The 22,356-nt window shown below is 45.1% G+C and overlaps 1 protein-coding gene across 2 annotated transcripts in view; it reads right to left on the reverse strand.

The window, feature by feature from the left end:
• The window catches only part of Prkcb (protein kinase C beta), a 347,370-nt gene that overhangs the window by 41,313 nt on the left and 283,701 nt on the right, over positions 1 to 22,356 (reverse strand). For both annotated transcript variants that reach the window (XM_050143274.1, XM_050143273.1), the window contains exons 11-13: positions 10,168 to 10,259; positions 8,209 to 8,271; positions 2,382 to 2,520 (exon numbers count right to left, since the gene is read on the reverse strand). In XM_050143274.1, coding sequence (XP_049999231.1) covers positions 2,382 to 2,520; positions 8,209 to 8,271; positions 10,168 to 10,259 — 294 coding nt within the window. The remainder of the gene's footprint in view (positions 1 to 2,381; positions 2,521 to 8,208; positions 8,272 to 10,167; positions 10,260 to 22,356) is intronic.

The raw sequence follows: 22,356 nt of genomic DNA on the forward strand, positions 1-22,356 counted from the left end.
TCCTAGCACTTGAGATACGAAGACAGCAAGATCGCCACGAGTTCAAAGCCAGCCTGGGCCACACAGTAAAACCGTGCTTGAAAAAAAAATCACTGAGGGCCAGTGAGATGTCTTAATGGGTAAAGCACTGCTGTATGAGCCTGGTGACCCAAATGCAATTCCAGAAGCCAGGGGGATCCAGCTCCAAAGAATTATCCCCTGGCCTCCACAGGTGCGTGTGTGCAGTGGCACATACATATACAATAGTAATATTTTTTTAACTGCTGAGTGTAGATTTTAACCAAAAAGTTTAAGTACATGAGTTTAAACATATGCAAATTAGCTTTACTCAGCCCTTCCACATGTACAAAACATGTTGTACACTGTAGCTATGCATATTTTTATTCAGAAATTTAAAATAGACGAATAATGAGACAAAAGAAGAAGTAAATAAGAAGTGTGCTCTGAACAGAAGTGACGGCGAGACACAGCCTCTGTGAGAAGCTTCTTGGTGACCGTGTTTTCACACCTTTAAGGTACTTGGTGTTTTATTTGCTCCTCCTGACAGCCCAAGAAGTTAATCCTTTCACCAAGGAAAATAGAGCTGGGAGGGTGAGAGAAGCTGCCAGAGGTGATGTGGCTAGTCCAAAACAAAACCTGACCAAAGACAGAGTCCCCTAACAGTGAGCTGGAGGAAGAGGCAGTCAGCAACAGCGCAGCTCAGAGCATGGTGTCCTCAGCAGCCCCGTAACCAGCAGGGACTGGCCGGAGACCGGGACCAGACAGGGATTTCTGATTCAAAGGGTAAAGGGTGACATTTAAGCCTCCTAAAGATTTGAAAGCTCCCCCATGACTCTAAGTATAGCTAGAGTTGGGAACTAGGACTCGCTGAATGAAGGATACACCCAGGGACTATGTCAGAGTAGGTCAGCTACTACGAAGAATTAGTCAAATGCTAACCAGCCTGAGTGTGCCACACAGGGACACACAAGGACACTTACCTCGCATGTGGCATGCATCAACGACACACAGACAGACTGGAGCATCCTTACCCTCGGCAGCATTTGAAATCCATGTGCCATCTCCCAGGTAGATTTTCTCCACTTCTACATGAGCACTCGCGTACCCGGAGGGAACACACAGCAGCACTCTGGATGCTACTGCTGCTGTCTATGAACAGGGCTATCGTATTTGTTATTCCTTGTTTGTGTGTTTCGTTTCATTTTTATCTCTCATTTGTGGAACGGTTTTGCTATGAAGCTCAAGTTCCTCCTGTCTCAGCCTCCTGCGTGCTTACAGGGCGGGTGGGTACAACCATGCCTAGCTTGATTTTATTTTATTTTGTTCTTTTACTAGTAGGTCTTGAAAGCATGTCATTTTTTCATTTACATTTAACTTTCTCTCTTGGATTGGTAAAGAGTGATATTTTCTACGATATATAAACCACAGTCTCCCTGCTCTCGTCCTATTGAGGGACATTGTTTCAGGTGAGTTTGCACAGACATGCTTTGATCGTGACACGTGACCTCCTGACCCAAATGTGGTGTGTGTTGGTGAATCGGTCCTTTATTGATAGTCATAAATATTGAGGTTCTCTCTTATTTTTTCATTATTAAGAAATAAGGCTGGAATGAAGGAAGGACTTTGGAGGCATGCCCTTTCTCTGTGTGTCTATGTGCATTTATCTCTGTGTGCAACCTGTTTCTAGAAAGGAGCTGCTTGAACTCCTTTTTGAACATGTAGATTTTCAATATTATGTCTCATTCTTTAGCCCCATAGGGAACCTTCGAGACAATTCTTGTCTATTAAGTGACTAACAGCTAACAATGAGAAGAGCAATCTTAAGATGCCTCTCCCTCCAAGACTGCGACATGGACTCACCAATTACTATGCCATGTTGTGTTGGGAAACCCTAGTGGTTGACCACTTCCTGCGAGTGGGAGGGACTAGTTAGATAAGACGTTACCCTTTCACCTCTATCTTCATCCCGGAAGACAAATCTGTGGTCTCCTAGAATGCATCCACCACACAATGTAGCACAGCTGCGTCATGTCAGCCCAGAGGCTCTGTTCCCTTTCTGTCTCTCACTCTCAACAAACACTCCAATGTCACAATCAGGAGGCATCATATGGCCGCGAGCCATCGCAGCCTGATGATGGATGTGTTTTTACTGATGTGTGTTGGATCATTCTTTTGAGCGTTATTTAAAAATTCTCCTAAATCTTGACACATTGGGAGCCTGAGCTGCTGCTGATTTGCAAGTGAGAGCTCCAAGAAATGACTTAGAGAGCAGGACCCGAGCGAGTCTAAGGTTCCCAGGCACCACCCTCAACCCTTCCCAGGCCTCTCATGACTGTCTGGGAGCAGGAGGGACACCACTGCCGGTAGATGCGCATGCTCACCTCTGGGGCAATGTAGTCCGGAGTGCCACAGAAAGTCTTGGTTGTCACCCCATCCCAGATGTTCTCCTTACACATGCCAAAGTCCGCGATCTTGATGTGCCCCTCAGAATCCAGCATCACGTTGTCAAGTTTTAGGTCACTGTGGCAGATATAAGGGTTTGGGAACTTAGTCACATGCTGCTTCTTTTAAGTCAACCGACGGTCCTTCGATATGAATATATCACACGTCTGTGCTGGGAGCTTCGAGGACACCCATGCAAAATGAAACAGGCTTGTTCTTTGGGCAGCTCACAGTCTGGCAGGGGGGAATATGACAAAGGGGCCAACAGACCTCTGTGCTTTCTCTCTCTCCAGAGTGAGCTGGGCCAAATGCATCACTAAAACACAATGCAACAGTATCTCAGGGAAGAGAGAAGCCCTTAGAAAAGCAAAGAACACAGACCACAGTTGACTATGGGATCCAGGAGTAGCCCACGAGTTAGGCTTTACACCTCAGATATCTTCTGTTCTATAAGAAGATATATTTTTTATGAAAATAGTATTTATGAAATGCCTCTGAAGATCATGGAGTTCAAAAAACATAGATTCAGGGAAGTTACTTTAGCTCCAAGTATTCCTGGCTCTTCTAGTATAAAGGTCAGCATTCAGGAGCTCCCGCTGCCCCTTCAATCAATAGGTATCTGTTGCATATCTACCATGTGTCAGGCACTGTTCCTGGGGCTCCATGCATTAGTTACAAATGAGAAAAGTAAGCATATTTCTCCTATTCCAATTAAATCCCAGTGTTGAGCCAAGATAACTAATGTTTCACTTATTTGGATTCTGATTGGCAAGATGGTGAAAAGGAAGACGACAAAGAGATAATAACGGTAAAGAGAGGTCACTATTGGACAGGCTTCTAAGATAGCGAAATCGGGGCTTTAATCTAAGGAGTTTGTGTTCTGCTCTCATCCCTATATTGCCATCTGTGTGAATTAGGAAGGGTTCATGTTCTGGGAAATCCCTGCCTGTCTTCTGTCTGTAAGACTGCTCCCACATCCATGGGGTTATCTTTCATACTTGCTCCTCCCTAAATATCTACTCCAGTGTCAGCGTATTGTGCACCAGTGCGTAAGGATGCTCAATGGGGCAGACTGTTCTGGTTCTAATAGAAGACAAGGAAGTCCAGTTCTCCAGGAGGTATGGAACCTACTTCCTAACTCAGAGCTCTCTCGCTCAGAGAATCTTGATCAGGTTCTGAATGCCTGTACAACTCTTTCTTTCCTGATCCTCAAGTCATGTAATGGGGTTGATGATGAACTTGACTTCTGGCCCCAAGAGTGGTCTAACGGGACTGTAGTTGTCTATGGAAATAGCTGCTCACAGCGATTGGCTCAATAACAGCCATGTGAGCCATTGGAGAACCATCAAAAATTTTGACACCATATCCGTTACTCTGAGTAAAGAGGTAAGCTCTTTTACGCTGGGATGACGCAGGTGCTAAGATATAATTTTAGAAGCCCCAGAGTCCCAGGATGAAGAATAGAAAGCTAATAAAGATAAATCAGCGCCTATAAGGAAGGGCACATGCTTTCAGGTGTGTCCACAGAGTTCTCCATGGCAGCCAATAAATCCCTCCACTAAGTTAAGTGAGTCTGAAATTGAGTTGATGTGGTCTCTTCAGTGGAGTAGATATCTTAACAACATATCCTGACACCTCCTATCTGTCTGTGACGTCTCTTCATCCCGAAGGAGATTGCACCCATCGCAGACAGCAACCTTCCCTCCCAAGTACCTTTGGCATCACCCATGGGACCGATCTTAGACAGTTTTCACACTTGTCTTCAAGGCATTGTCTCCGAATGCCAGGCTAGCAACCACGAGTGCTGCACTATGTAACAACGAAACACACCAGATGCATGTGTGCATTCGCTACACATGACACCTCTTAGCTTGACCAGATGCCCAGACACAGGCAGCTGGGGCACTTATCCTGCTCTAGATGTGAATTACCACGACCAGATTTCGTATGTAGGTGGTGGGGATCTGAACTCAGGTCTTCATGCCTGCACTTTGCCCACTGAGCTATCCCCTCAGCCTTGAATTACTTTGGTTGCAGTTTTCCCCTGTATCAAACTCTTAGTCTGGAGGGCTGGAACATTTATCTCGAAGAACTCCATTAAGGAAAACCAGCACCGACCTCAGAGTCAGCGATCAATAAACCAGATACTAAGCCTGACAAAAAGGATCTTTTAGCCTCCGCTGACCTCCGTCCATGTGTAGCATGCTCCCCGGAAAAGGAAAATTGAAAAATTTGTCATCTTCTTTCCTTAAGAACTGCGCTACCCAGGACGAGTGAGGGCAGGGATTTCGAAATCATGCATACTCCACATAGGCAGCAGAGCCCTAACTACACTCTGAACATTCGTCCTTATCCCACAGGTAAGTGGAGTCCTCACCCTGCATCAAAAAAACTTCTTTTTGCAACAGATGGAAACAATCACAGACAAGCACACCCGATAAAGAGACATAGCTGTGGGGCCCAATCACAATGGTTACCTCTACAGTATAACTCCCACAACTAAGGCTCAGAAGAGGGGGTGGAAAGAGTGTAAGAGCCAGAGGATCAGGGAGTTTGCTGTGAGATTGCGTCTCCTAGTAACATCAGAAGCTACACCCATAAAGTCTCACCTATATGACTTGTTCAAATGTGAGCTGAACAAAAACAACAACAAGCGTGCTGGTGGGGATGGGAGAAAGACCCTACACAAAAACCACAGACAGCTATGGAACACATGGCGTGGGAGAAATAATCTTCTCCAAGGAAGAGCACACCAATTGCTTGGTTATCCAACTCCAAATGATCACTCTGAAAACATGCATACAAGTCACATTCTACAGACTGAGCAGGTTATACTAATGTATTTGGAAATATGTGTGTGCACAAACATATGTGCAACAATTAATGAAGAAAGAGACCAGGAATTTGAAAGAGAGAGAGGAGAGGTAAATGGGATTGTGTGGAGGGAAGAAAGGGAAGGGAGAAACCATGCAAGACCCATGCTATCAAGTAGAGATCTAAATGAAGAAGGAAGAGATTTGTAACACTTGAAAATAGTTTTCCACTGTAGAGGAAGTTTATATGAAATCATAAAATTATATATATTTGTTGTGCATTTTTGCAATTTTATTAGATTATTAATGCCTAGAGCTCTTTCAACTGAGTTTCTTAATAGTGAGCAACAGAAAACAACTTTAATGATTTTAATATGGAAGGGAATCTAAGAAAGATATTGAGGAGTTCACAGAATCTCTGAGGAGGATGAAGAACACAGCAGGGAGGCTTCACAAGGCGGAACCACGCCTGATCAAAATGCAGAGTGGGCACAGCGAAGCTACACTGACATTACGACTAGATACAGACATTGCTTCTTGTTCCATGAGGCCCTGAAGCTGTACTCTACAAGTTACTGCCCACATCTGCTTCTCCTCTTGCCTCTGGAAACCAGCTGCAGCTGGTGACTGTAGCCATTCTCAGCTATGGTTTTCCTTGGTCACCAGTTTTCTTGACCCATAGTATTGGGTGAATACAACAGAATGTCTAAGCCTGAGCCATGGGCTTGGCCCTGCTCATAGGAGCTGTGCATGCATGCATGCGATCATTTCATATCTCCTTATTTTGAATATAATATCTTACTATGTAGCTCAGGTTAGCTTTGGACTCATCACTCTCCTGCTTCAGGTTCCCATGTTCTAGGGTTATAGGTATGTATAGCTACAGTTGGGTTTCTAGTCTTCACAGTAAGAAATGGACTTGGCAAAAAAAAATCCACCATATTAACAAAGGAGAATGAAAAGGGGAATCTATTGATAGAAAAGAGAGAGGTGAGAGAGAGAGAGAGAGAGAGAGAGAGAGAGAGAGAGATAGGCAGGTAGATAGGCAGATAGATATGCAGGTAGATAGATAGATAGATAGATAGATAGATAGATAGATAGATAGAGATAGAGAGATAGACAGGCAGGGTACACAGACAGACAGACAGAGCATTTGAGAGAAGAGGCTGTCTTAGGACCTGAACTGTTCATCAATTCCAAATCTCAAAGCAGATCCTGGTATGCTGAAAATGAGCCTTAATCCCCATCTTAGCAAACACGAACTCAGTTTCATTTCCGGGCCTGGGTTGTCTTCTAACATATGTCTTAGTCCACACTTAATCTTCTCAGGAGCCTGGTTGGTTCTATTCTTTGAGAGGTATGTCCTACGCAGGAGTAAGACCTACTGTCAGTACATCAGGTGAAATTCTTAATGAGTGCAAATTTACCCATAGTTCTTGGTTTGGAGATTAAGCAGTGACTAAAGTCACTGGCTTGAATGTAGGGTCACATCACACAGATGACAATTCCCTTCTATACAGAAGGTAGTGTGTGCCTTCTGAGGCCAGAATTACTTCCAGCACAAGATGACCCCATTATGAGAGGGACACTTGAGAGACTGAAGGATTCCAAAGTTTCATGTTACACTGACATGGTGGCGCATGTTCACTGAGGGCAATCGTTGTCAAGATGACCAAACTATTTAAAACTAATTGATTTGCCTTTCTGATTCTGTACATTCACTGGACGATCTATGAGGCAGACAAAACCACTTTTCCTAATGCATTAACTTCTTCATTATCAGGGGAAGAAATGGGGGTGTGCCATGCTCGGAACAGTATCATCTCACCTCCCGATCCCATGCCACTGCTGCTGAGCAAATAAAGCTGGGCTCCGTGGGACTCCTGCAAGGTTTCCCCTTCCATTGCTCTTTCCCCTAACAACTCTAGCTTTGCCTCCACCCACCTGGAAGCAGCCAAAGTTGGTATCTCCCTACAGTTTGTCCCTATCCTTCAGCTCTCGAATAAGGGGTCCAAGACCCCAGGCATCTCTAACCCTAGGCAAAAATTCCCATTCCTTCTGTGATAGAAAGGTGACCATTAATCACCAGCACCAGCAGCCCCCTTCTGTATTCTCTATAGGTCACTTCTGTCTCTTGCTTGACAGCTGTCCTCCCTTGGAACAGTACTCAACACATAGTAGGCTTTTGATGAATATCTGCCAAACCAATGAATGGAATGGGCTTCTATGACTCTTCAGGGGCCTTTAAATAGACCCTTGCCCATGCTAAGAGCTGATAAAAGCACACACCCCACCAGGTCCTATTACATAACAGCCAGTCAATTCCCCCGTAGCCTGTGCCATCCTCATCGACGTAGCACAAGAGGAACTGTACGCCCTGGACTCGCTGACAAATCGCAGCCTCGGGCTCGCTACCCTGCCTTGCATGAAATATAAAATGGTGTGACTCATACAGCTATGATCACACACTTGTTTCTCCACAAACCGGCAAATGCCAACTTCTGAAGTTAATCCTGTCTTTCAGGGAGAGCAACTCAGAGATTTGTTTCCAAATTGCAGCTACATGCAAGGAAAATGGTTGCATAATCATACAGCCCTGCCACATTCTGCAAGTTAATTCTTTCCATGCTTCCTGGATGTGCGGGTCCAGGAGAAGAGTGTTGGCACCCTCTTGTCAGAGGCACGTCTTCTCAGAGACTCAGTGTCCTTGTGTTTGAGGTCCCAAAGAATCATGGGTGACACAGTCCATCAAGATTTTTCTATCACCATAGACAGCTGCCCAAACTTTGCCAGGGCAGTGGGCGATGCTGCCTGGCAGAACACATGCCCAAGTTAGTACTGGAGAATTCCTCCCCCACCACGGATTCTAATTTTAAAAGCAGTTGAAGAAAGAGGCAGGAAGGGAGGAGCTGAGGGAGCCGTGGAGATGGAAAGGACAGCCATGCTCACTTACCGGTAAATGATGCCCTTGCTCTGTAAGAAGAACAGACCAATGGCGATCTCTGCAGCATAAAATCTGAAATTAGAGAAGAACGGCGGTGGAGAGAGTCAAGGACACCATGTGCTTGGCAACTCCCAGAAGTCACTATCACATTGAACAAGGCACAGGGCATGGAGAGCCCACTATGGACTGTCAGCTCTACATCTCATAAAGTGCTGAGCACATGGGTGGGCCAACGGGATGGCTCAGAGTAACCCACGGCGATGGGTAAAGGGTCAGCAGTTGCATAGTGGCGAGGGGCCTATGGGGTGGGTGGGCTGGTGCAGAAGGATTGTTTCCTTCTGCTGCGTGTTAAAGGCTTTCAGTGAGAGCATCTGACAGCTGTAGGGAGCGTAGCATGCACTCGGCATCGTTTCCAGGGTTGTCTGTTTTAATTCAACCTAGAATGTGATGCCATAGGTCCTACTAGTACACCTTTGCTATCCAAATGAGACCAGGTGCCTTCAGGGTGCCATGGCCATAGGCGGCCCCTTTGCTAAACAAACGGGGAAATCGAGGCTCAGAAATGAAGTCTGTGAAGAGCCTGGAAAAGACAGACAGCAAATAGTGGTCAAGCTAGCGTCTCAAGTATAACTTTGTGGAAGTCTACCAAAAAGAAAAGTCTATTGGGGGGGGGTTCTAGGGGTACAGGTTCTGTACAGGGGTACAGAAACCAGAGTACTGTGCATCTAGGCATATTCTCCGTCCTTGTTTTGTTATGTTATTTCTTAAGATGTAACCTCACTCTGTAGCTCAACTCTGTAACTTGTCATGTAGCCCAGGCTTGCCTCAAACGTGAAATCTCCCTGCCTAAGCCTCCCAAGGTCTGCCCACCGTGCCTGGCTCATGAAAGAGATTTTAAGAACATTAAAAAAAAAAGGCCTGTTATACCACAAGGGTTGGGACCTCAGGAATCTGTGTTGAGTCCTCATAGTACATGTCACATAGCAATGAGTTAAACCTGGGTCAACTCCATGTCCGAGAAGAAAGGAGAAGCAGTTCTAACTCTGATATTGTCACGACACTGGAGTTGGAAGCATGGGAAATAGTTTTCCTGCCTTCAGCAGGTGGGAAGATAAGAAGGAGGCCGAAAGGAACTGCAGCCCACAGCTCTCCCAGAACTGCAGGGTGAGGCCCTCGAGGGGCTTTCGGGACTCTCTAGAGAAGCAACACGATCTAAGCAAACACCCAAGAAGGGGAATTGACGTTCATTCCTGTGGCTTTTTCTGTTCCTGCTCACCCACGGGGTTCTAAGCAGAGAAAAAGCTTAGTGAGATTTTTTTTTAATTTTATACATTATTTCTTACTGGCTTATGCATTGGAAGGAACAAAATGGAGAACCCACAGACCGCGGCTGCTAATCAACCTGATCCTTTATCTCCCCCAGAGTCAGAGGAGAAGAGGTATAGGAAACAGGTGAACACACACAGGTGGGCCTCTCCCACAGATCCTCCACTAGTGCCAGAACCTTGACGTTTGACCAGCTCCAGGTCTCCGTTCGCTTGTTCGTAAAGCTTGGGTGAAACTATCTCTCTCCCCGTGCTGCTCAGGATAAAATGAGACCATGTTTGTTCAGTACTTGGGGGTTGGCACAAAGAAAGCTCTCAATAAATATTAGCAAACGAACAAACAAAACCCTGCTAAGATGCTAAGACATTCTCCGAGAAAGATGGAAGACCTTCTTTAGGATTGAGGGGCCAAAAATTTTTTTAGAGATTATGAAACAACCATCGCTTTAGGGCTATGAGTTCTTAGCCAGCCTTCAGGAACATAATGAAGAATTCCCCAAACAAGCAGAATATGGTTCTCTTTGGCCAAATATTCTTCCCAAAGAGGAAGCTTTAGATGTTGAAAATCCTCATTGGCTAAAACTTCAAAGGCACTGGCACCCATTTATCCCAAGGAAAGGGCACAGCAGGAGGTCCGTCTTACACTGCATGGGGCTCCTTGAACCGGCCAACTTGTTGGATGTGGTACATGAGGTCACCCCCGTTCACATACTCCATCACAAAGTACAGGCGGTCCTGCGGAAAGAGAGCAGACAGCAATATCAATCAACCCCATAGTTTCTCAGGCTACAAACAGGGAACAGGGAGTAGCTTGGATTCGTGATTAAAACTGCCAGGACTCTGACGCATTCTTTCACGCAGGAACTAGCATTCTCTTAAGGGTAACCTCCGTGCCGCTGTCAGTATGCAGGCTAGCATAGGTGGAATGAAACCGCTTTTAATTAGTAACTACAAATTGAAATTCATTTGTGCTGGAAAATATAATTAACACGTGGATCTTACTACTTAATTGATATTATTGTTTAGAACAGGGTTTGCTGGAATAAAAAGTAGGAAATACTGGGTAGATAATTTTACAGTCGTAGGTGTCTGTGGGAGCCGATCTTCACATTGGCTCTCCAGTGATTTCACTTCCTAATATGCATGCCCTCCTGTACCACCTCCCCTCAATGACAGGGCTAATAACAGCATTCACGATTTGGGGATGAGGTCACAAAAGACCTCACAGTTTCCACTTTGCACTTCCTTGAATTATGTTTTCTACGGCAGTCGTGATCTGGAGACACAAAACCAACACTAGAAGAGACCTATTGGCAAAGACCCAATGTTTCTTATCCACAGACAGCATTAGCTTTCTAGTCACGTGAACAAATCACCCTGGAAAAGACTATTTCTCCTCAGTCATGCTTTCAGGGGATTGCAGTCCCCACTGGCCACTTGACCGTAACATCATTTGAGACCAGATACTGGACTTTTAGAGAGGTGTGCCAGCCCAAATCCCTGACGGGAAAGAACTATGAAGCGATAAGTGTTTACTGTTGCTTTAAGTCACAGAGTTTTGAGGAACTAGGTGGCAGACATCTGACCTGGTGGCTGGCAATATCCACCAATTAGCAAAGTTTGAAAAGTAGCAGCCTAGAAAGATTGTTGTGGTTTGGGCCTGAAATACCTCCCCAAATGTTCATGTGTTGAAGGCTTGAGCCCTAGCTGTGGTAGTTACCTTTCTTGACACTAACTGAAAACCCCGAGACTACTACTTAAGGAGAAGACAGGTCTATTTTGGCTCATGGTTTCTGTCCACGGTCACCTGTCTCCACAGTTTTAGATTAGATTCATACAAAACAGAATGTCAAGGTGACAGCCACATGTGGGAGACCCAGTCATCTGAGGGCAAACGGGAACTAGACAGAGGAAATACAGACGGAGTCAGAACAGACAATAGTTCCTGGGAACATCCTCAGGTCACCTACTGACCTTATTGGTTCCACCGCCTACTTCACTACTTCCCAGTTAAACATCCTCATACTGGCGGAGGATTAATACACTACCTAGACAAGAGCTCTTAGGACCCAGTTACTTCCCACGAGTCCATCTGCTGGGGGCCAAGGCCTCGGTCTATGAGTCTATGAAGACACATTGTATTCAACCCAAAACATCTGTGTATCAGTGTCTAGAGGTGAAGCCTTGGGAAACTGGTTGGATCATGAGACTTCTGACTTCATTAATTAATTTACCTATGGGTCATAACTTATTAAGCTATTGGGAGACAGTGGAACATTAGGAGATGGTACCTAGATAGAGGAAGTGGGTCACTGGGACATGACCTTGGGGGGTATATTTTTGTCTCTGACTGCTTCCCTAGCCTTCCTTCCTTCCTATGCTCCACCACAGCGCTCTGCCATCATGTTCTACCCCATCTATAGGAAAATGGTGTGTGTCCAAGTGGCCATAGACTGAACCCTGTGAAGCCAAGAGCCATAGATTGAACCCTGTGTAGCCATGAGCCATAGACTGAACCTTGTGTAGACATGAGCCATAGACTGAACCCTGTGAAGCCATGAGCCATAGACTGAACCCTGTGTAGACATGAGCCATAGACGGAAGCCTGTGAAGCCATGAGCCAAAATTCACCTTTTTTCCCCTTTAAATTGTTTTTCTCAGACATTTTGTTACAGAAAATAGCAATATGTGCCAAGCATATCTCAGGTATTTTCATGGTGAATCCAGCAAATTGCCCTAAATCTCTCAAGACTGAAGTTTAAAAGGAAGGTGCATGCTATCGTGACCTTCCTGTCAGGAGAAATGACATTCTGAAGAAACCCCTGCACCTTTCCCTTCAGCTGTCAGACTGTGAAGACAATAGATCCCCCAAAATTAAAATTTCCCCAGAAATCCCACACAGGGAGAAGGAGAAGCTGAAGAGCTGGTGTCCAGTCAAAGGAGGAACTCGCCTCTCAGGAAGAGATTACACAGTCTGTCGGCCTGCTAGACCACCCTGCAGGACAGACCAGAGCCAAGACCGTGATGGGTCAGTGCAGACACCTTGAGCTGGACAGCTAGTTAGTCATGTCCAGACTCCCTCTATCGAAAGCTAAGCCGTGTCAATAACCCCCAAGAGAGACTCCCTCTTCCCTATGTGCCTATAGTGGTCAATCTAATCTCCCTTCTCTGCTTTTTATAAGCAACAATAAGAACCTAAAACAAGGACACGTGCAGAAATGAAATGACTGGGACCAGGACAAAAACTGAATCTCAGCTTAGGGGATTTTTCACGTGTCTCTCAAGGCACGCTGTGAACTCCTTTCAGGTCAGGGGCGGTGTGAGGCTCTTTCTGGTACCATGCACATACAGTAGGTGCCCGGAGGGTGAAAGAACGCATGTTTAGAAGTCAAAGAGACTATTTAGAAACCAGTCTCTGGCTCCTGATAGCAGAGGATCTCGAGTGTTAACATTTGGGTCCCTTCATTTTAATCAGATGCAAGGTGCTGTTGGTGAGGTTAATGGAACAGAAGGTATCGTGCTCCCTGGGAAATGTCCACCTGAGATTTGACGCTTCTCCTTCTGTCAAAGAGTGTTTGCTAAATGAATGAACGGTACCCCCTTTTCTTAGTTCTGTCTGGTTTAGATCATTCCTTTATTCTGCTTTCTTTTGGCTTGCAGGGCCTGCACTATTTGCAGGAAACTAAAATCCCCCTCATGTTCCCAGGCTAAAAAAACTGTTTCCTCTAAATTAACCCACCCAGTCTAAGTCAGGTCTGCATGTTATATTCTTCCGTGAACCTCTCTGGCTGTCCCCTCTGATCATATCATAGTAATTATATCTTTAACTGGATGATAGTCTGTCCCATCTGTTTATCCATTTATCCATTAAGTAAAGAAATAGTCACAGAGCCCTACTAGGTAGCAGATTACAGGTGCTGGAGAAAAAAGAAACGAACAAAACCAACAAAATTCCCTAGCATCTATGTTTCAACTTAGCAGAGAGAGTGATATTGCTAAAGAGAATACTAAAGGTAATACACAGAGTGCCTAGGGTTGCAAGGGCTATGTAAAAAACAATACAGGTTAAAGAGACTGGGATGTTAGCAGATGAGACAGGGAAAGAGACTTCCAACTACAATCAGGTGCTCAGGATAAAAGCTGAGAAGATGTTTGAGCAAAACCACCCAGAACAGGGATGTGTCTAAGGGAGGAAATAGCCTATGCAAAAGCCGTGGGCAGAGAGTCCATCCACTATGCCTTGGCATCCATCAGAAAGCAGTGAAAGTGGAGAACAGAGAAAAAGGGATACAGAAAAACGTGGAAGAGGGGACCAGAGATAGGCTGACTCAGGATAGGGGTTCTGAACATGAGAAAAGAAACAGACTTGGGGTTTCACTTTGTGAGTGGTTGTCTATGATGGATAGCACCCCATGCCCACTGTCTCTGGCCAAAGCAATCCACTGATACAAATCAATGAGTAAATGGATGAAGGGCACAGGAATTCGTGGGCATCTGAAGCACCGTCATGAGTTGGAAGGCTCAGCAGCTTCCCTGGGAATAGGACTCAGAATATCATTCTATGTCCCTGGGCCTGCGACCCCTGTGTATGATGAAGACAGTATAACCATCCATCTTCAACGGAGTGGCCCCAGAAAGACACACAGAGCTGTACACCGTGACTCTGACAAAGACGGGGAGGGGCACCTGGTTTCTCAAGCCAGATCAGTACTGACTTGAACAGATCACCAACTCAATTTGTGAGGCATAGCATTTTTTTTTAAGAGAAAAATGAAGCAAGAATTAAAATGAACAGAACAGAAAGGGTCAGAGTCCCATGTACAGAGCACTGAGTATGTTTCCATGACATGTGAGTTGTGTTCTTTAACGTGTAGGTAAAGCTGAGGTTTGTTGTAAAAGTTGGTATTACATGAAAAGCTGCAAAGCTACTGGGAGGACTAAAGCTGGGAGAACAAGCACAAGGAGGAAGCTGCAGGGCAAAGGTCCCCTCTCCAAAATGAGCACGGGGTGGGAATGTCATTTTGTTACCTACCAGCTGTGCAATGACATGCAACTGTTTAGCCTCTCTGCTCTCCAGATCTCTCTTCACTTATACAGTGGATACTCGCACCTGCTCATTAGGGTACTGAACAAGATGTCATATACGGACTGCCTAAGATGCTGGCCTTGGAACAAATATTTCATCCAGTGTGTAAAGAAAAAAAAATCCTTCCAATACATAAGCTTTTGTGTTACTCTATATAACCAGTATTGTATGTTTGTCAATTGTGTATTTTAAGGCATTGCACAGATAATAATGACAAAGCCACTTCACCAAGCCCTTGATGTATACCCGAGTTTTATGTATTTTACCTTTTTTTGTATATCTAAAGGGCCTACCATGGCAAGCATTAGATCATTCTCTGCCTTAAAACATGGAAGCTAATGTGGAGAAAGGTTAACAGTCACTCAGCTGGTAAGTGGCAGGGGCGGGATTGGAATCAAGACGGATCAGTTCTAGGGTCAACACTCGAAGCTTCTCACTCTACTGGCCCCAGTGAGTGCAAGCATCAGGGAAGGTTCTGAACTCACAGACATCACAGAGAAATGTATGGATGCATCATCCTTCCTTCGAAGCCACCAGCCTTCCAGTGGGGGAGAAGGTTCACAGTGCTCTCCCCGGGCATCCAGCTGGAGCTGGCAGGTTCACAGCAAGCGGAGCAAGTCAACCAATTACATATCTTTTTGAAATGGTTTCTTTCTTTCTCAGATCAATACTGTTTCCCCTTCTAACAACCTAATGAGAGGCAGGGAGGGAAATGGGAAGGCTGAATATGCGGTTTGCACAAAGGTCACGCCGAAGATGGTGGCAGAAAGCAGACAGTACACCAGAGCCAACGACACTCAGCCCCTGGTTCTTGGTGGTGGTGGTGGTGGGGGGGTGATGGAAAACAAGCCTAAAAATAGCATCTGTCTTTGCCACACACTGAAGAGAACCAAAACACTTGCTTTTAAAAATTATTTTTAAAACTAGCAGATGGCATCGGCCACAGAGGGAGAAGTGAGGGAGAGATTTTACTTGCTTAATTTCTGGCTAGATTAATTCAACTTGCCCCCCCCCCAACTCAATAGTTGGAATCCCATCACCTTGATGGCTGAAGGGAACTTTACGGTTTGTTTCCACTGCTAACTGTATGTGGAGAACCCGGATGTCCACCATCTTTGAATTGTACCAGACTAGTGTTCGCCCACTGATGCCTCAGATATTAAATATTATGGCTGGCATCTTGCTGTCCCTTTGCCTCTGAACACTTAAAGATGTCCACTCTGTGTCAGGTAGTACTACAAAGCCCAGCCTTGCCGCTGTGAAAAACCCACAGTGTCCAGTGTGGAGGATTCCCCAGGCACCTTCCCAAATGCAATGTTTCTCAAAGCAGGGTAGCAGATAATGTTAAGTAACCATAGGTGCACAGGTCTGTACTTTTTATAATTTGTGGTTTTGGAGTTTGAAAATATAATTAAAGATAGGAAACTTCTCATTTCATGGGTCTTATTGCTGACGAGGAAGAATAAGGCACCTGGAGCCACACACGACAGTGAGACACGGGAGGAACCTGATGCCATCCGAAGATGACAAAGGAAACAAGGGAATTCCAGCTATTCCCCTGAATGGATTCGAGTTCTTCAGCAAGTTTAAGTTCTCTGTTAAAATGTATTTATTTATTTATTTTTTTCTTTTTTTATTTATTTATTAAAGATTTCTGCCTTCTCCCCGCCACCGCCTCCCATTTCCCTCCCCCTCCCCCGGTCAAGTCCCCCTCCCTCATCAGCCCAAAGAGCAATCAGGGTTCCCTGCCCTGTGGGAAGTCCAAGGACCACCCACCTCCATCCAGGTCTAGTAAGGTGAGCATCCAAACTGCCTAGGCTCCCACAAAGCCAGTACGTGCATAGGATCAAAAACCCATTGCCATTGTTCTTGAGTTCTCAGTAGTCCTCATTGTCCGCTATGTTCAGCGAGTCCGGTTTTATCCCATGCTTTTTCAGAGCCAGGTCAGCTGGCCTTGGTGAGTTCCCGATAGAACATCCCCATTGTCTCAGTGTGTGGGTGCACCCCTCGCGGTCCTGAGTTCCTTGCTCGTGCTCTCTCTCTCCTTCTGCTCCTGATTTGGACCTTGAGATTTCTGTCCGGTGCTCCAATGTGGGTCTCTGTCTCTGTCTCCTTTCATCGCCTGATGAAGGTTAATATTCAGGAGGATGCCTATATGTAATTCGCCATCCTAGAGAAGCTAAATAAGAAGGTGAACCCAAAGAAAAACATATAGGCATCCTCCTGAATGTTAAAATGTATTTAAATGTAAATTTAAAATGTAAAATTACTTACAAATTAGTCTTAAAAATTCAGTTTATGGTTTTTTCGTTGATGTTTGTTTTGGTTTTGGTTTTGTTTGTTTGTTTGTTTTCTGGGCATGGTAGTACAGACTTAAAATGAAGAACTTGGGAGGCTGAGACAGGAAGATTGTAAGACCATTTCGGGCTACATAGCAGAACTAAAATAAGAAAGTTAAAAATCACTTTGAAAACAGAAACGTAATTATTTATATATGTTAAAACTTTATAAATGGAAAGTCATTGTTTCTCTAAAATAACATAAACTCACATCTGGATTCTGCTACTTACATTCTATCCGATTTGACTTTGGTCCGTCGGTACTTTAAAGAATTTACTTTTAAAAAACAAACACCATTTGTCCATGCCACAAAATTCCTTTCCTACAGTAGTCAGGAATAACAAAGTTTGGAATGTCCAGCTGGAGGCTATCTAAAGCAAACCTTAAACAGAGGCAAGTTTGAGAACTTTCTCTGAGCATTGATTTTTTTGGTGTGTGAGTCATGGTATTAGTCATTATAGGTACCCAGATAAAAAGAGTAAGCTACATACCTTGTCTCTAGAGCATCCAAACTCTTGGCTAAAATATACATATAACTAACTCAAACCACAATCAAAACAAATGCCATATAAGAAATGGCATTAAGAGTCCCAGAAGTGAACCTCCAGACCTGAGCTCACTATAGGGCCTCTTCCGCAGCTCTCAACTCTTTCCCAATTCACCCCCTCCTCCACAGCTCCCTGAAACTTGGCTTTGCTTCCCACTCTTCTTACAAAACTGTGGTCTCAAAAATTCCTAGTCCTCACACCCATGGGTTTTGATAAGGGTTTACTTGATGGACCCTCTCCCCATATAGGAATCATAGTGTATTTTTTGAGGATTAGCGCAAAGCCTAGTATGGCTCTCCTGCTCCTGTCACAGCTCAGAGCCTTTCTCTGGGCTGATGCGTGCTGACTTGTATTTCTATCCTTCCCCTCTCTCCTGAGCTCCAGTCTAAGTGGGTGTTCCACTGTCATCTCCAATTAAAAGCTCAGAACGGCAAATTCACCATCTTTCTCTTCAGACAAGCCAGTCTGCTCGGCCTTAAAGGGCTTCCTCCAGACCGAGGCTGCTCTGACTCTTTCCTTTGGCCTGCAAGCTGAATGTGGCTGCTGTGCAGTCTTGGCTCTCTTTATTTCTTGCATTCCATCAGCAAATCAAAAATAAGTAAATAAATAAATAAATAAATAAATAAATAAATAAACAAATAAGTAAAAATGTTGGTCTTATCACGTACAATGGATGTCCAGGACTTTCCAAATTTGGAATCTGAGTACAGGGGACAGTCATTTAAGATGATGGTTGCGTGGTATGTGCACAATTCATCTGAGGGTCCGCACATGGGGCCGGGGAGTGCAGAGAGACAGTCCTCCCTCAGTCTAGCTGAAATAGTGGGGCATGATGCCTGTGTGGTGGTGAGGGGCATCTGACATTTTCTCTGTGGTGATGGTATATACGTGTGTGGCATCTGCACACAAGTGCCCACGTGTAGAGGATGGCATTGGAGAGCCTGCTTTATCACTCGGCCTTATTTCTTTCAGACAGGGCCTCGATGCTCTGAAACAGGCACTAGGGTTGCCGGTGCTGCATGGAGCTGTGCCCAGCTGATTATATAGGGTTGGGATCCAAATTCAGTTCCCTGTGCTTGTAGGACCAGCACTGTTATCCACTAGGCCATCTTCCCAGGTCCCTTGCCACGTTTAATTAGACCTTGGGAAGAACACCAACCACGTGGGCAGCTTTTGTGCCACGTTCTACGATGAGTTGCGGTAAGTTGCCATCGTCATGATTTTTAATGATTTTTCAAGGCTGGTCCATGAGTTCAATGTGTCTGAAAGTTGCTCCCTTTATCGCACGCAGCCATCTGCTTCTGTGGTGACTACGAGCTCTGGCTTTGGCATCCGCCAGACCCGGTTCATACCCTAGTTATACGGGATACTTGCTCTGAGACCTTGGATTGGTTATTCACACTCTCTGCCTTCCCAAACAGAGTAGACGCACAGCAGCTTCTCCTCCATATGGGAGAAGAGGATGCATGCCAAGTCTGTGTGAATTCACAGAGCTTCATTGAGGTGCATGTGTGGTCAAGGACCTGCGCCCACACTCAACTCTCCTTTCTCCCATTGGATAGCTTGAGGATCCCAATCCCAAACAAGAACTTGCTGCTCTTTTTGTTTTAGCCTCCTATTGCCCTTTCGCAGACGCAAAAGTTCTCAGGGTTAGAAGCACCTTTCTTCTTCTGTGGATGTCATAGATTTTAGACTACGGGATGCGTATTCCAAGACCGCCATTGAGAAAACAGAGACCCCAACTGCCTTTATCTCCACCTGCCCTAGCGCCTATACTCAGTTTGCATTTCTGCTTCCTTGCCTGCCCAAAAGAGCCTCTAATCATTGGAACCTTGTTTCCCTGATACCTGCCAAGTTTCCAGGAGCCCCTTGGGTACTAGCTTCTTTTCCTCTGAGGCACTGAAGACTCCGTCTGTGCCTGAATCTTCCCGGACTCCACTGGCATCCTATTCCCTAACAGGAGCACCACTTACCTTCCAAGTAGTTAGAACACTTCGTATAGGGTTCCTACTGGGGTAGTAGTACCCAGTGAGTTCTTGGCTGGGCCATGAAAGAATACCTGACATAAGCTGAACCAATCAGATTCTCTTTCCCATGAATTGGAACTCAGGGAATTTGCTGGATATGGACGAGGGCAACCACACTTGCCACAAGTGGTAAGAAACACAGAAATAATAATAATAATAAAAGCGGACAAATCTTCCCTCGGCTTACAAATTCTAGGTCCTTCCAAGGTCAAGCACATCTGTGCCTTTGTTTCTTTCCCATGAAGTCTTTCTTAGTGTCAGTAATTCCTTTTGTTTATACGTGAGGTAACTGAGTGTGGGATAGAAGTGTTCTGTTTCATATAACCCAGTCATCTCTGATCAAAACCTTTGCCAGCACCTTCTTTAGCATTGACCTCAGGCCCCATCACACCCTAGCCTGAATCACCATTGCCCCTTGGATGGTCTTTGGGTTCAATGGTCAAGACCGTCCCCATCTCTAGTTCTGCCCTCCTTTGTATTCTGGGTGATGTTTCTCCCAACATGCCTTGCAGCTGAGTTATTGCTGGGCCATGGCAGCAAATTTGGGGAGGAAGTAACTTCTGTCCTTCAATGACTCATGAAATCTAATTCTATTTTTTAAAAAAAATGAGAGAGAGAGGGAGAGAGAGAGGTGCATATGTTCAATTGAAAAGAAAACAGTTAAAATAGATGTTTTGCTGAAGAAATTTAACTGCTTGTGCCCACTGGCGGTTGGGAAATTACATGAATGTGCCTGGCTGACAATTGTCCCCTAGAAAAACTGCAAAAAGATGGGAGGAAATGAAGTTATTTTGTGCCCGTGCAGCAAGGGGCCCCAGCCCAGCTCTAATCACAAAACCAACTTCCACTTGGTGTTTGTTAGATTCGCTTTACCGTCTTTTTTAATCCCCATGTAATGGTCTCCCTTTATGAGATGATAAAATCCACATTCAGAGCTGTTAGTGACTTTCTAGGAGTCCTGTGACCGGCACTCACAGGCCCATAACCATCTCCTTGGGGAATGCATCCTTGGCCCCGTGTGTTTCTGGGCCAACTCACTGGAGCTGCTTTGCCTGAGACTGGCTCATCTAACGAGCAGTTTTCTAAAACTTAACTCTCTTCTAAAAACTTTTGCATCTATTTTGCCATCTTGTGGCAATTTAAAAAAGTTTAAGAGACTGAGATGGCTCATAGGTTCTTACCTACGAGTGCCCTCGCTTTGCTGTGTAAACATGAGGACCAGAGTTTTAATCCTTGGCGTCCATGTAAAATCTTGGGTGTGGCTGCATGTACCTGTAACCCCATCTCTGTGAGGTGCAGATATACTGCGATCATTGGCGCATGCTGACCTTGTCTCAGGGTAATAAGGGACAGAGCAGATCACACGTGTCATGGTATGTGTGTGACCGTGTGCATGGGTGTGCATGCCTGTGTATACCTGTGTGACTATAACACAATTCACATCAAATTTGAATTCCTTTTAATAGATATTTCTGAAATATTGGGAACCCTCCCCTATCGAATCAATATTTTGATTTGACCATGCCTACTTCTGATTCTTCCCCGTGTGCATATTTAGACTGAATACATTTAGAATGCACCAAGCGAAATTTAATATTCTATATTCTCTACTCGCGTGGAAAATACCACACATATTTCTGAAAAAGTTTGAAAATACAGCATAAAGGTACTTCTGATAGGGCTTCACTTTTCTAAACAACTTTTTAAAAATAGTGAACATTGTGTCATTTCAAGAATGGCATAAAAACTACCCTGGGTAGCATTGGATATGTTTCATTTTCATCTGTTTTGACCACTTTACAATTTTTTTTAAAACTTCTATCATGAACCTTTAATTTTCTGTCTCTCTAGGAAATAAAACTACTAAGTTCGCAGTATGCTACACTAGATTTGTTGTTCTTTTAAAGATAGCTGATTCATACAGGAATTCTGGGTCACAAAATACGACATGACAATCCACTCAGGCTCCTCTGGCCCTCCGGCTGCTCCTCAGACATAGGGGGTGTACTCCTGCCTGGGGCTTTCATGCACACTCTTCCTGCGCTCTGCCCCTGCTCTGCCCCCAGAGAGCCCTGCCTGCTCTGGTCGCTGCTCAAATGTCAGCCTTTCCACCAAGACTTTCCTTGCTGATCCCACCAAAACCCATCATCTCACCGCACCAGTCCTCCTGACTCTAGCCTCTCCACTGCTGTTGCTCTTTTCATTTTCCTGTCTCCCTGGTAGAACGGGAATTCCAAAGGAATGGGGACTTGGCCTCTTGTTCACTGTGTCCCGCATGGTGACACCACAGGCGCTTGGACACAACGGGTCCAACAAATACCTATCATTTGAAATGATTGGGCACCAGAACCATTTGCATGCCAGCCATGTGCTCTGACTTTCAGGGACGCTGCCTGCCCCAACCCTGCTGCCCACCCTCAGCCTCCGTCCAAGGCCAAGGACACAGTGGTGTGGGCACATGGACTGTGCCAGATGACCACTCCAGAGGACCTCCCAGAAACCTTTCTGCTCATCTAAGCCACAGTAGCAACAGCTGCAATGTTCCCCACACGTAGTTACTCCCAGGTAGAAAATCCTAGGTAACCGTTATCTAGAGTGGAGGTAACATCTCATAGTAGAAAGAACACTGAACACATTAGGAAACTCTGCCTCTAGTTCTAGAGTCCCCATTTGCCAATTATGCAGCCTGAGTCACTTTATTTTTCTTGGGGTCAATTTCCTTTGGGCAGAAAAGCAGACAATTATGAATCGTGGATCCAACAATATAAAGGGAAAATGTTTGGTGACTCAGAGCAGTAACATGGAACTCAGGCAGGAGCGGGGTGGACAGT

This window comes from Alexandromys fortis, unplaced genomic scaffold, assembly GCF_014885135.2.
Source record: "Alexandromys fortis isolate MF-2015 unplaced genomic scaffold, M_Fortis_MF-2015_v1.1 scaffold_45, whole genome shotgun sequence".
NCBI lineage: Eukaryota > Metazoa > Chordata > Mammalia > Rodentia > Cricetidae > Alexandromys > Alexandromys fortis.